At 33.9% G+C, this 12236-nt stretch overlaps 1 protein-coding gene across 3 annotated transcripts in view; it reads right to left on the bottom strand.

Annotated features, from left to right (window-relative positions):
• Window positions 1-7793, bottom strand: part of actn3b (actinin alpha 3b) — a 297251-nt gene extending 289458 nt beyond the window's left edge. For 2 of the 3 annotated variants that reach the window (XR_012382303.1, XR_012382302.1), the window contains exon 1: window positions 7483-7782. Coding sequence is in view for 1 of the 3 variants with exons in the window: in NM_205544.2 (NP_991107.2) it covers window positions 7483-7620 (138 nt within the window). In the remaining 2 variants the exon portion in view is untranslated. 3 annotated transcript variants of the gene reach the window in all.
• Window positions 7794-12236: the final 4443 nt, after the last annotated feature.

Below are 12236 nucleotides of genomic sequence, written 5' to 3'. Positions count from 1 at the left end.
TTCATCAAAAAGTATTGTCTAAGATTTGTGCTTGATTTATTTATTTATTCATTTATTTATTTATATATTTATTGACACAGAATGAGTGAGATAGATATTTAGACATTTTTCCGTGAATATAGGCAATGTATTTTGGTGCATTTAAACAAAACAGATTAATTAAATAATTAATAATTTTTAAAGTTGGAGCCAATGGCCTAGTGGTTAGAGCGTCGACACATAGCACTAAGGTGCTCACGGCGGCTCGAGTTTGATTCCCGGCTCGAGGTCCTTTGCTGATCCTTTACTTCCCACTTCCTGTCCATAATCTCCTGTGCGTTAAAGGTAACTAACCCGAAAAAAAATAATAATATTTTAGTCAGTAAGCATATTTAGAAATTGAAAGATACTTTTAAATTCAAGCAAAATATTGCAAAAAAAAAAAAAAAGAAATACAATCTTCAAAATTTCAACAAAAATTTTCATTTTTTTTGTTTGTCTTGATTTTTTTTCTCTTTTTAAAATTTGTATTTAATATTTTGTATAACATAAATTTGGCTGTACTAGTTTTTGGCCCGTTATTGTAAGTTATTTTGTTGGATAAGCACCAGATTTAGCTTCAGTACTGACTGAACTAATGTATATGCACAAATAGAATATTGTATAGCTTCCTACTAAAAATATCAATTTAAAAGAGAGATTTGTAAGGCGTGTGCTTATATATGCTGAGCACTGTAGCTCCATTTCATAAATAATTTTAAAATTAACCATGAGTTTGTATTTAAAACATGCACAAATGTACCAGTTACTGTACTGTGTTTGCATCTTTATATATTGCACTGTAAATGTGAAAATTAACAACTAATTAATGATTAAACAATTAATTAATTCAATGTTTGGTGTTATTTATTAAGGCAGCAATATATATATATATATATATATATATATATATATATATATATATATATATATATATATATATATATATATATATATATATATTTATTTATTATTATTTTTTTTAAATAAATAAAACATTTTTTTATTTATTTATTTTTAACCAACTTAAATTAATTAAAACAACTAAGGTTTATTGAACTTATTTATTGGACTTTTCTTTTTTAACGGTTGGAGTAAAGTTTAGGGCTGCTAAAAATAAAAATTCTGTCATATTTAGAGAGAAATTAAACAATCATTAAAAATCAGTGGAAAGAGTTACTGAACAATAATGTGCAGAACACCCAAAGCTTCATTAAAAAAACATCTTAATTGTTCTCTCTCTTTAGGTTTTTTTTTTTTTTTACTTGTGTAAGATTGATTGAGAATCTTTGGTTTTAAAATGCAGAATATATTTTAGAATGAAATGTACATGCAAACAGTGCAAGTTTTTGTTTAAATATATAGCCAACATAGATAAAAGAAAATCAACTAATTAATTCAACACAGATTTTTAGTGTATTAAAATCCATCTGTGATGAAAGCGGGCATAAAAACTTGCTGATATTCTGCTAAAATGAAAAAATAGTAGGGTATGTGTTTTGCATGCTATCATGATTGGGAAAGATCTAATAGCGCTCAAGTCAAATAGGTAAATGACGCCACAATCTGAATCTGATCTGAAACTTTAAGTGTGCCAATGAATTTCAGCTCTGGGAATGACTGCCGTGTTCTTGTGATATCGAAACCCTGACGAACAGGTCAGCCTGTAGCGGAAACACTGTAACTCTACTCAGCTACAGAAGCAAAAGCGGCCCTAGCAAAAATGACTGGCAGAAAGAAACAACTTCACACCACAGATAACAGTCGTAGACTTAATTTGATCATCCACATTGACTTTTCCCAGATGAATAACCATTTTTTAGCAAGTACAGATCATGACCAGACTGCGTTAAGAATATTTATAATTCACATGGGTTGTGCATAGATATTGTTTACATCTCGATGCACGTCAAAGATCATTCCAAGGTCGATATACATAGAAACGTCTATCCTCCAAGCTGCAGTGAATATGTTAGAGCTGGGAAAATTTAACGGTCACACTTTGTTTTGATGGTCCGTTTGTTGTACATGCCATCTAATTCTTGTTGTTAGGATTAGAATAAGTTGACATTTATTTGTAATGTTACTTGCAATGTTTTATAGTCAGTTTAATGTCTTTTAAAGGAGCAGTATCAACAGATATTAAGCAGACAGTCTACTAATACTAAAATGGGCCATCAAAACAAAGTGTTACCAATGTAGCTAAATTATTATTTATCAAGTCATTATGCTAATTTATTTTCTAAAAAATAAAAAAACAGTCTATAAAACTGAAAACAAGAATGAATTTATTATGAAATGTATTTATATACTAATATAAAAGTGAAAATAAATAATCATTAAGAATATTTAGATTTATTTTGCCTAAAATGTCAGACATTTCTTTATAACTGATTTGCATTAATTCTTAGGCCAAAGCTATCTGTCTTTTTTTTTTATTTTATTTATTTATTTATATATTTTTTGCTATTAAGTTTTCTAGTATTCAAAGGGGTTTTTAAATGTATTTAAATGTAGTTCTAGCCAAATGGGTCAATTATCCACCCACTGACTTCTTTTATTTTGTTCACACTGGCTGGTTTTGTTGTTTATTATATTTATATATATATATATATATATATATATATATATATATATATATATATATATATATATATATATATATATATATATATATATATATATATATAATATTCTTTCAAGAGACTAAACCATTGCTTAATAGAAATAGAGAAATTCACAGTTACCACAACAATAATGTACTTTACTTTACAAAGCTAAACATCTACATTGAAATCCTTAAAACCCCAACATTTCCAAAGGATATGTGGCTAAACTAACAGTGAAAACTGGACTGACATAGTTTTAATTTACTAGAAATTCTGTTAAGCTGCTTTAACACAATCTACATTGTAAAATTGAATGTTGCCACCAATAGCCGCATTAGCATTAGCTGCGCTACAGCAACAAACTCTTGTGTTAAAACTTTGAGAAGCTCTAATTTAAATGTTTAACTGTTAGTCATGAAATCGCTGTTTTTATCGCTGAAGATTTCCAATACGTGTCCTCTAGGTGGCAGTACTGTAATATGTTATATTCTTTCTGTCAGAGATGCTAATAAGAGCAAACGCTAGTGGACAGCTAACTTCGCTATTTTAAGTCGAGTTGTGACAGAATTTAAACTCAGAATTTACAAGTCAACAGCACAGCAACACTTAGGAACGATTTGTCTATTTTCTGCTGCCTTTTGACAGATATCAGATGGAACAGCATGTTGACAATCACTTTATTACTCAGACTTCAGGATATGCGCGCTGGGGAGCTCGAACAGGTGCAGACCCCCCCCCCGCCCCGCGCAACCCCCATATTCGTTTCATTGCAAAATGATGCACTTTCTATATTTACGCTGTGATATCAGCTCCTTATGCTGATCCTACATGCCTGGGGAGGATGTTTAAAGACCTTCTGGTCACAGACTTAAGCCTGAAACAGATATAATTGCATGGCTTTGAGCTACTTTATCACTGCTTTCAAGTTTTGTTATACATATTTTAAACTAAACAAAAAAAATTTTTACTAAATGTATTATTTTAAAGAAAGAAAAATAAAATTCAACTAAATGAGAATGCATCTCATCAAGACAAATGCATATTAGGGAAAATGAAGTGGGAAATTAGTTGACAATAGGGTATAAATTCAAAGTAATTGTATAGGCATATATATTTTTATTCTGATATTTTGCATAACAATTAAAGTATATACTCTGTTAAAATAGTTAGGTTTAAAATACCCCAACATATAACCAAACTATAGGTTATTATAGCACCTTCCCAACTATGGATTATTTTAACGCAAAGCATTGGGTTATATCATTTTACCCAATGCATTGGGTTATTTTGATTAAATGTTAATTTTTTTATTTAGGTATTACTATTGCTACTAGTACTACTACCAGTTTTGTATTTATGACTGTGTATATAAATAACAAAGTATTCAAAGATATTGAAAGAGCTTTTGTCCATTACATTTTAGTTTTAGACACTTTTGTTAAAATAAATTAAAAATCACAAACAATGAGGAAACAGAACAAAGTACAGACAGTTATCAATGAAAACCATGTGTGGATTGAGCAAATTATGGAGCTCTGTGTGCTGTAGAGACTTTCCAGCAGTCGCAGCAGGCTTCACAGATGGTCGTGGATGGTAAAACGTATATAAAATCACGACACGAGAGGATAATTGATTTAAAAACAACAACAACAATATTATAACATTACAGCGTAAATAAACTTTATAACGCAAAACAACATTACATCCGCATATTAATACAGCTGTTTTGTGTCAGTTAAATCAGTTACTAGTTGAGTTATTAAATAAATAACATTAATAAAGGTTAAAAATAACCCAACAAAGCACCAAATATGTTTAACTCAATCATTGGGTTAAATAAATAACCCAACGATTTTTAGAGTGTAATAGTTATTAGTAGTAATAATTAAATAAAGCATGGTTTTATGAGACAATTGTACATGCTTAAGAAAAAAAGAAATGTTTTAGAAAATTCAGGTCACTATATGTATAAAATATAGTGTCATTACTTTGAAACATTTTAAGTTTTGACACATTTTATAACATTTAAGTGTTTTTTCTTAAACAACTAGCCTGAAACTTTTTAAAGAATTAACAGTTTAGTTTCTAGTGTCTCTGCAATGGGATTTACGGGGATTTTTAACATTTGAGTCAAGTAATTAAATTACTTATTAAGTAACTAAGTTACTTTTCAGACAAAGTAAATTAGAAAAAAAGAAATTTAAACAAAATTTTAAATATGTAATTAGATATTATATATTTTAAAGTAACTTTCCCAATGTTATATGAGTTTATAGGCTACTAGGTATATTTTCAAAAGAATCATGTAATCAAAATTGCATAAATATGATATCAAAAGATGAGTCAAATCATCCAGGGGGCGCTAGTGAGCATGTTATTATTTCTGTAATAAAATATCACTTATCAAAAACAAACTGAATGTAAAAAGTGGACTTGTTTCTTAACTTTTAAAAATCTTTTTATCAGTTGAGAGGCTGAAAATAAGTGTCGACATATCTAAAGTCTGAGGTAAGAGGTGCTGGATATGGAACACCACCATGTACACCTTTAAAATGTGCGCTATTAAAATAGTGACAATTGACATGGTGCTGTTTTTTGCTTGCTGTCGAATACAGAGGAGCAACTGCGCAGGCAAAGGAGCTGAGAAAAGACTGTCTTAAGAATGGAGGGAACGAGGGAGGAATACGGGAGATGGGGCGGCAAGGTTCAGGAGTATTTTTAGGCCATGTTTATTCACAGACTGAAATGAACCCTCCTTGCACTTCTCTTGCTCTCACACCATCTGTTGAAGTCTTTCAGCTTTGTCAGGTCTAGCCAACAAGTCTTTGTGCGACACCTTTATGGTTCATGCAATGCCTTTTCTATATTATGATTTCTGAAGAAAACTTTTTTTTCTGCTTAACTCAATATTCAAGACATTTAAAAGTAATCATCATACTTGTATGAAAAATACAATAGTAATTAACCGTAAATACTATACATTTTTAACCATACTACAGTAAAGTACTTGAATTAATCTGTTGTGGTAATTGTATAGCAACATGGCAATTAGAGTTATATAAAGAAATGGCCCAAATCTGTAATTTTTTACAACTATAGGGTATATTGCAATATAATACTCCACAGTTTACTGTTGTAAAAACGAAAGTATACTACAGTATTTTAGCATACTAAATACTACAACACTGTACCATTTACAAAGTGTTGTAAATAATAGTTTAACTAATATATAAATACTATATCTAGTGTATAATATAAATAATATTTGAATACAGTACAATACATCTTACTATGGTATGGTTCGAAAACACTATAGTATAAATTACTACATTATTTTTTCACGTAGGATTGCCTACAAAGGCATAATAAATAAATAAAATCACGTTCCAAGTCAGCAGCTGCCACAAAACATTTTTATTTTTCTTAAACAATAAAAATCCCAATAAACGTTAGCTTATGAATTCAAAGTTTCTATTTCTGTCTCGACAAACGTCTTTGATTTTGACACCACAAATCTGCAGCTTGCAGAGATCAATCAGTCGTCTTGGCTGACGTCACTCACTTCGGCACGAGTTCCAACTAACGTCACCTGTCATTTCTGTCAGCCGGATGATCTTTAAACACTTCATCTTAGCCTAACCTCTCTGTCCACTTCACACAGCAAAGCCGGTGTTTTTATAATAATAAAAAAAAAAAACAGCGGAGATTTATTCATTTAAAGCACAGGTAAGTTTTAAGAGAGATTATACTTTCCATATACAATGCAAATTACGCGCGCTTTTCTGAGGCGACTTTCAAACTTTTGAAGTTTAACGAACGTCTAACGGACGTCCTTGTTCGTTATTGAGATTAATGACAGGGTTTTATAGGCTCATATATTACACTAAGACGGAATAAAATTAGCCACAAACTCAATGAGGAGGGCGGGGATGTGGTAAGACAACACTGAGGAAAACTGAATGTAACCAACAGCTGCGTGACCTGTAAACTTGCTTGTCAGACCGGATAGTGAAGTCTTTTTCATGTTGTTGCATATATAGGCATTTTCTAATCGGGCAACACAAATATTCTTATGGTAAAAGAAAAACATGAATGTTAATAGCCTGTATGCTAATGTAGTGGGTGTAGCATTTAGCTAAAAGCTACTTTTATCATATGATAATAAAAGTGTGATATGATAACAAGTGTTGCATGCAGAACTGTTGCAAACTATTTATTTGTGTCGAATTTAAACAAACAAATTGTTTAATAATGTTCAACTTAATTCGTTTGTTTAAATTCAACACAAATAAATTGTTTACAACCACTTAACTTAAAAAAATTGAGTAAATCCAAGGAATCATCTTTGAATATTTTTTTTCAGTGTAGTAAATCAGTCCCTCCATGAATTTGCGTGTCCCGTGGTTAAGATTTACAGTACAAAAGGTTTTTTTTGACTATTTTCATCAAAACACAACAATCAAATTAAATTATGCAGTAAGTTTTGAGAAACCCATCACAAAATCAGTCATTTTAGGTAATATATATTAGTATATATTTATATTAACATTAACACTTATTAATATATTAGGTAATAACATATATACATTTAAAGAATATATATACAACAAAAACTTGCTGTCCCTGCAAAATCCAGGCGGGACTGGTAAATATATGCAGCATGGTTTCAATATATGTAAAATAATTGTTCAATTTACACAAAAACATAGTGAAAAAGGTCATATAAAATGAACAATACCTTTTAGAAATAATAACCTTATAGAATTAATCACTGTTGATTGGAAATGGTAAATATACATGCACATCATCATAACATGTAACCCCTTAAAGATATTCAATACATTGATAAACATACCTTCCTCTGCTGTTTCTCCCAGGCAGGGTCCAGCAGCAGGTCCCTGTCCCAATCATCCTCCTGAATCATGTAGTCTTGCGTAGTAGACATCATGTAGGTGTTGTTATACTGCATTTGCGTCTCGACAACAGCCGTCATCTTTTCACACCTATCCCTCTAACCCTTATTATTAGAAGTAATGTGCGCTTTAGAGCTCTAAATCCTGTTGACCGCGGAGGAAGAGGCCAGACTCCACTCGTCTGAGGTGCCGGTGTGGAGGTGCGAGCAGAACTTCTGCTGCCCAGTGCTCCTATCCTGGTCAAAAGTAGCACACGTGACTGCACCCCAATAAATAAGAGTACTAGTCATGGGGGTGTCGGGTTGTGCTGCCCAAAAGGTGTGAGAGGCGGGACACACTGTGCACTGGGACCAATTACTGGAGGCTTTTTAGTGAAGGGCAGGGAAAGACCTCACACACACGCCTACTGGTGCCCTCCGCTTTATAAGAACACCTGTTGTCCTTGGCAGTAGTTTATGTCTATTTACCCAAGCAGCAGTTCTTGGGACAGTTTAAACGACATACAAATTACTGCTCTGGACTGAAAATAGATGCACGAGCAGATCCCAGGCCTGTTAACCATCTCCCCCTTAATTAATAATAGATTGTTATACAATTATTGCTTACTACACACAATTTTGCTTCGTCACATTTAGGACACACGACAATGTTGTACTTCAAAACTAAAAAGTTTTTTAAATTGTTAAAAGCTGTTTACAGATAATAATTGATCCCTCAAAATGATTATTGCACAAAGGTTTGTTAAAATCAGTTTTGGGTGTAATTAGTCACTAATTCAATTACTTATCCAAAAAAAACAGGAAAGGGATCTTTAATTTGTAATTTAATTACCCTTAATTACAATGTACTTGCTTTAAATATGGTAAAGAAATAAAAAACGTCTGTATAAATCTATTCAGAAAAGCAGTGATTGTTTTTTTTATTTACTTTAGAACTAATAAAAGGCACATTTTGCAATTGCACATGCTTGAAAAGGATTTAAGCAAGTTCAATAAAGCAATAAGTTCATGACAATATAAATACAGAGCAATATAGTAAATTAAATTCAATTGTAATTGTTTTATTCAGATATTTTGCATAACAATTTAGCCAAATATGAGATTTGTCTGACAATTATAAAACAATGTATTAAAGGGTCACAAAACACCAAAACACATGTTTTGAGCTGATGACAGTCGTATATGTGTCCCACACTGCTAAAAACACTTTTAGGACACCTATATTTCACTAAAAAGTGTAAATTGGTTGTTTTTGCGTTATTTCAAGCAAATTCGTACTTCCTGTTTGAAACGAATTTTTGAAGCTGCGTCACGGTCATGAGATAATAGCGTGTATTCCAGCGTGCAGACTGGACGTCTGTGCCAGAGTGTGTCTTATTACGTCTTACAGTGTGTTGCATTAATGCATGAGTAAAGCTTGATTCAAACCAATCAGCGTGCTCTATTGTGCAACTTCATTAATATTCATTACTGTCAGTGTTTAGACAACAGAGACGCCTCATTGTGTTGGCAAAACAAGCGTGAAGTGTTGCTTTTATTGTTTGCTGCAGTTAAGTTTCGTTTTCATTTTCTCTCTGTGAGAGCGCAGCTGGAGTCACGTGTGGATTAACAGTGTACGCGACGCGCGACAATAACTTACGACACGTAAAGCCTGATTTATACTTCTGCGTCAAGTGACCGGCGTAACCCACGGCGCAGGCAACGCGCGTGGCTGTGCATTTATACTTCTGCGCGCTGTCTCTGTCGGCCTGCATTAACACTTCCGAAACGCTAGTGGGCAGTGAGGTGTAAATGTTCCTCTGTGTCGAGTTTCCTCTCTGCTTTTTTGCATTTCCTGAACACTTCCGGGATGTACAAGTGGCTCAAACTCGCTCATTTTGAGGCAGGAACCGGCGGACGTGCAACAACTTTAACTATGAGGTAAACACAAAACAAAACTTTCCATCCGGAGCTCCTTCACGGGACTCCACACTTGTAAACAATCGCTCGCGCCATTCGCGCGGCTCTCGGTCCCGCCCAGACTCGTCAGCGCTACCAAGCCGACCAATCACAGAGCTTACGCTACGCGTCGTTGCGACGTGTAGTTACATTTTTTGAGAGGTGCACGTCAGTGACGGCCACGGCGAAGGGCTATGCGTCAGCGCCGTAGCATACGCTGACGTTTGACGCAGAAGTATAAATCAGCCTTAAGGAGGATTGTTGTTTACCTGAGAGCTGTTCTCATCTGCAAACGCTAAGATCCGAATTCGCTTTAGTCTCCTCCTAATAAAAACGCGGCTCTAGTTGCTGGTTATTGTCCTGTCTCTACAGATTTGGTAAGTGAGCGACCAGTGCTCTTTGTTTATTCAGTTTGTTCGTATTGAACTTAGTTAACTATTGCACAGAGTGTAAACACGTTAGCACCACAACCAAACTTTAACCTCGTGTAGGGTTTTTACCGCATTTAGTGACCGGAATAACACACGCGGCTTTCTGACGCTACCTGCCGTGTGCATCTAAGTTTCTGGGAAATGCTGAGTTTTTTTTTTCTCTCATTCGCTGTGCGGTATCAAACATTGCATGAAAAATACACGCTTAGAGCAGTTCATCGAATCAAATATCACGTTTGTCGCGAGGGGCATGACTGAATTCCCTGAATGAAAGAGCCAAACTGCAGTTAAAGTCCACCATTTAATCATTTGGCAAATAATTCGACTACAGATGTCCATGTAAACAGTCACTTTGTCCCCTGTTGGGTGTGTGTTTTGACTCTTAAACTCAGCGCGCCCAAATAGACACTCCCACACCGAGCCTCTTTTGCTCCTCCGACACTCCCCCCTAAACAGAGCTGGACACGCCCACTTTTCTGACTTTTTCCAAAGTAGAGGTGTGAAAACACCCTGCTGAAACGAGGGGGTTTCATGGCCCTTTAAGAATTGTAGGACAATATGTATGGTATGTATGAAATGTGTCATTACTGTTGAAGCCTTGTTTTGATATATTTAACATCAATGTTTAATTTCAATATCGCATAAAAGATTTGCGAAAAAAGCAGCGTTTCTATTAAGTAAGTCAAAACTTCAATCACCGTCTGGTTCGGCTCAGCTGCCAAAAGCTACAGCGAATAGTCCGGACTGCTGATCGAATCACTGGCACTACCCTTCCCACACTTCAAGAACTGTACTCTTCCAGAGTGAGTAAAAGGGCTTGCAAATTCACTCTGGACGAATCGCAGCCAGAACACTACCTGTTCGACCTGTTACCGTCTGGTCGGCGCTTCAGAGCACCAAGCACAAAAACAGCCAGACAAAGGATAAGTTTCTTTTCTCAGGCCATCTACCTCCTTAACAGTAAAATATTCCCCTACTGTGCATTAAATATGTGCAATACTTTTTCATACGCACTCGTACACAGCACCTTATATCAATATACAATGCAATACTTTCTACATTCGCATTTGTACACAGCACCGTATAACCTGTATATTTATAACAAATCTGTACATACATCTCAATATCCACATTTCTGGACTAACTGCATCTCTGTTTAATGTTTATCGTCTTTTTTTTTAAATTTTTTTTTATTTTGTGTTGTCACTTTTGAGTACACTGGAAGCTTCTGTAGCCAAAACAAAATCCTTGTGTGTGTAGCACAATTGGCAATAAAACCTATTCTGAAAATGAAAATAATCACTTTCTGATTAACTGCCCCAAATATAAAAAGTACAAATTTTATTTAATTTTGAACTTATTTAATAAATGACCTGCACCTCGGAAGACAATGCCGACAGGCAATGAACGCGTGGCGGTGTTTGAAGGCATGAGATGAAGATGCTCTTGACAATTCTGGAGGTCATTAATAATTTAACACTAAGACTTAATTTCGGATGTTTTACAATGTGGTCAGCCTGCTGGTTTGTCCATTCCTACACATTTTTATCACTTTTTTTTAATGCTCATACTGAAATTTGTTTGGTAAAAGTGTTTCCATCGTAGTTTATGCGAATTTATTTGTGTATCAAATCAAATAAAAAAAAATATAATATAAAGTTTATCCTACTCGGTTATGCTCATGTTTTTTTTTATGCACATTTTCAAAATGTTTTGCCATTTCCATCAACTTTTTTATGCGCATATGCAAAATGGTGGATTGATGGATGGAAACAGCTACTGTTATGTAAATGCACCTTTAGATTAGCACAGTTATAAGGTCTGCAACTGCCAAATTACACTGCTACTGCTATATAAAAATGTCTCATGAAATAATAATAATTACACAAAACAACTTTTATAAGCAGCCATTAACTTACTAAAACTTTGGCTGACTTCCAAATTGCATACTTTAATATTAAATAGTACGCTTAAAACTACTTCTGGTGAGATTCTGAAGTGTGCATCCGATAAACGCTACGCTATCCCATGATGCCCCACGAGAGAATTCATAAATGGGAGTGAAGCGATGCAACTGACGCAGATAGGTCATGTGATCATGACAAAATGGCAAATGTAGGACGTCAGAGTTCCATTTATACTACGCACACTTATAATGTATAGAACAGGGGTTCTCAACTGGTTTGGCCATAGGACCCACATTTTTACATGTTCAGGTCGCGACCCAAATTTTTAGGAACTATAATACAATTTTAGGAATTAAAATTTGTATTTATATGTTAACATACACAAGTACTGACAGATAAATCATAAGAAATTCACATAGAC

This window comes from Danio rerio, chromosome 7 (genome assembly GCF_049306965.1).
Source record: "Danio rerio strain Tuebingen ecotype United States chromosome 7, GRCz12tu, whole genome shotgun sequence".
Classification (NCBI taxonomy): domain Eukaryota; kingdom Metazoa; phylum Chordata; class Actinopteri; order Cypriniformes; family Danionidae; genus Danio; species Danio rerio.
This window is presented reverse-complemented; position numbering and strand designations above follow the sequence as displayed.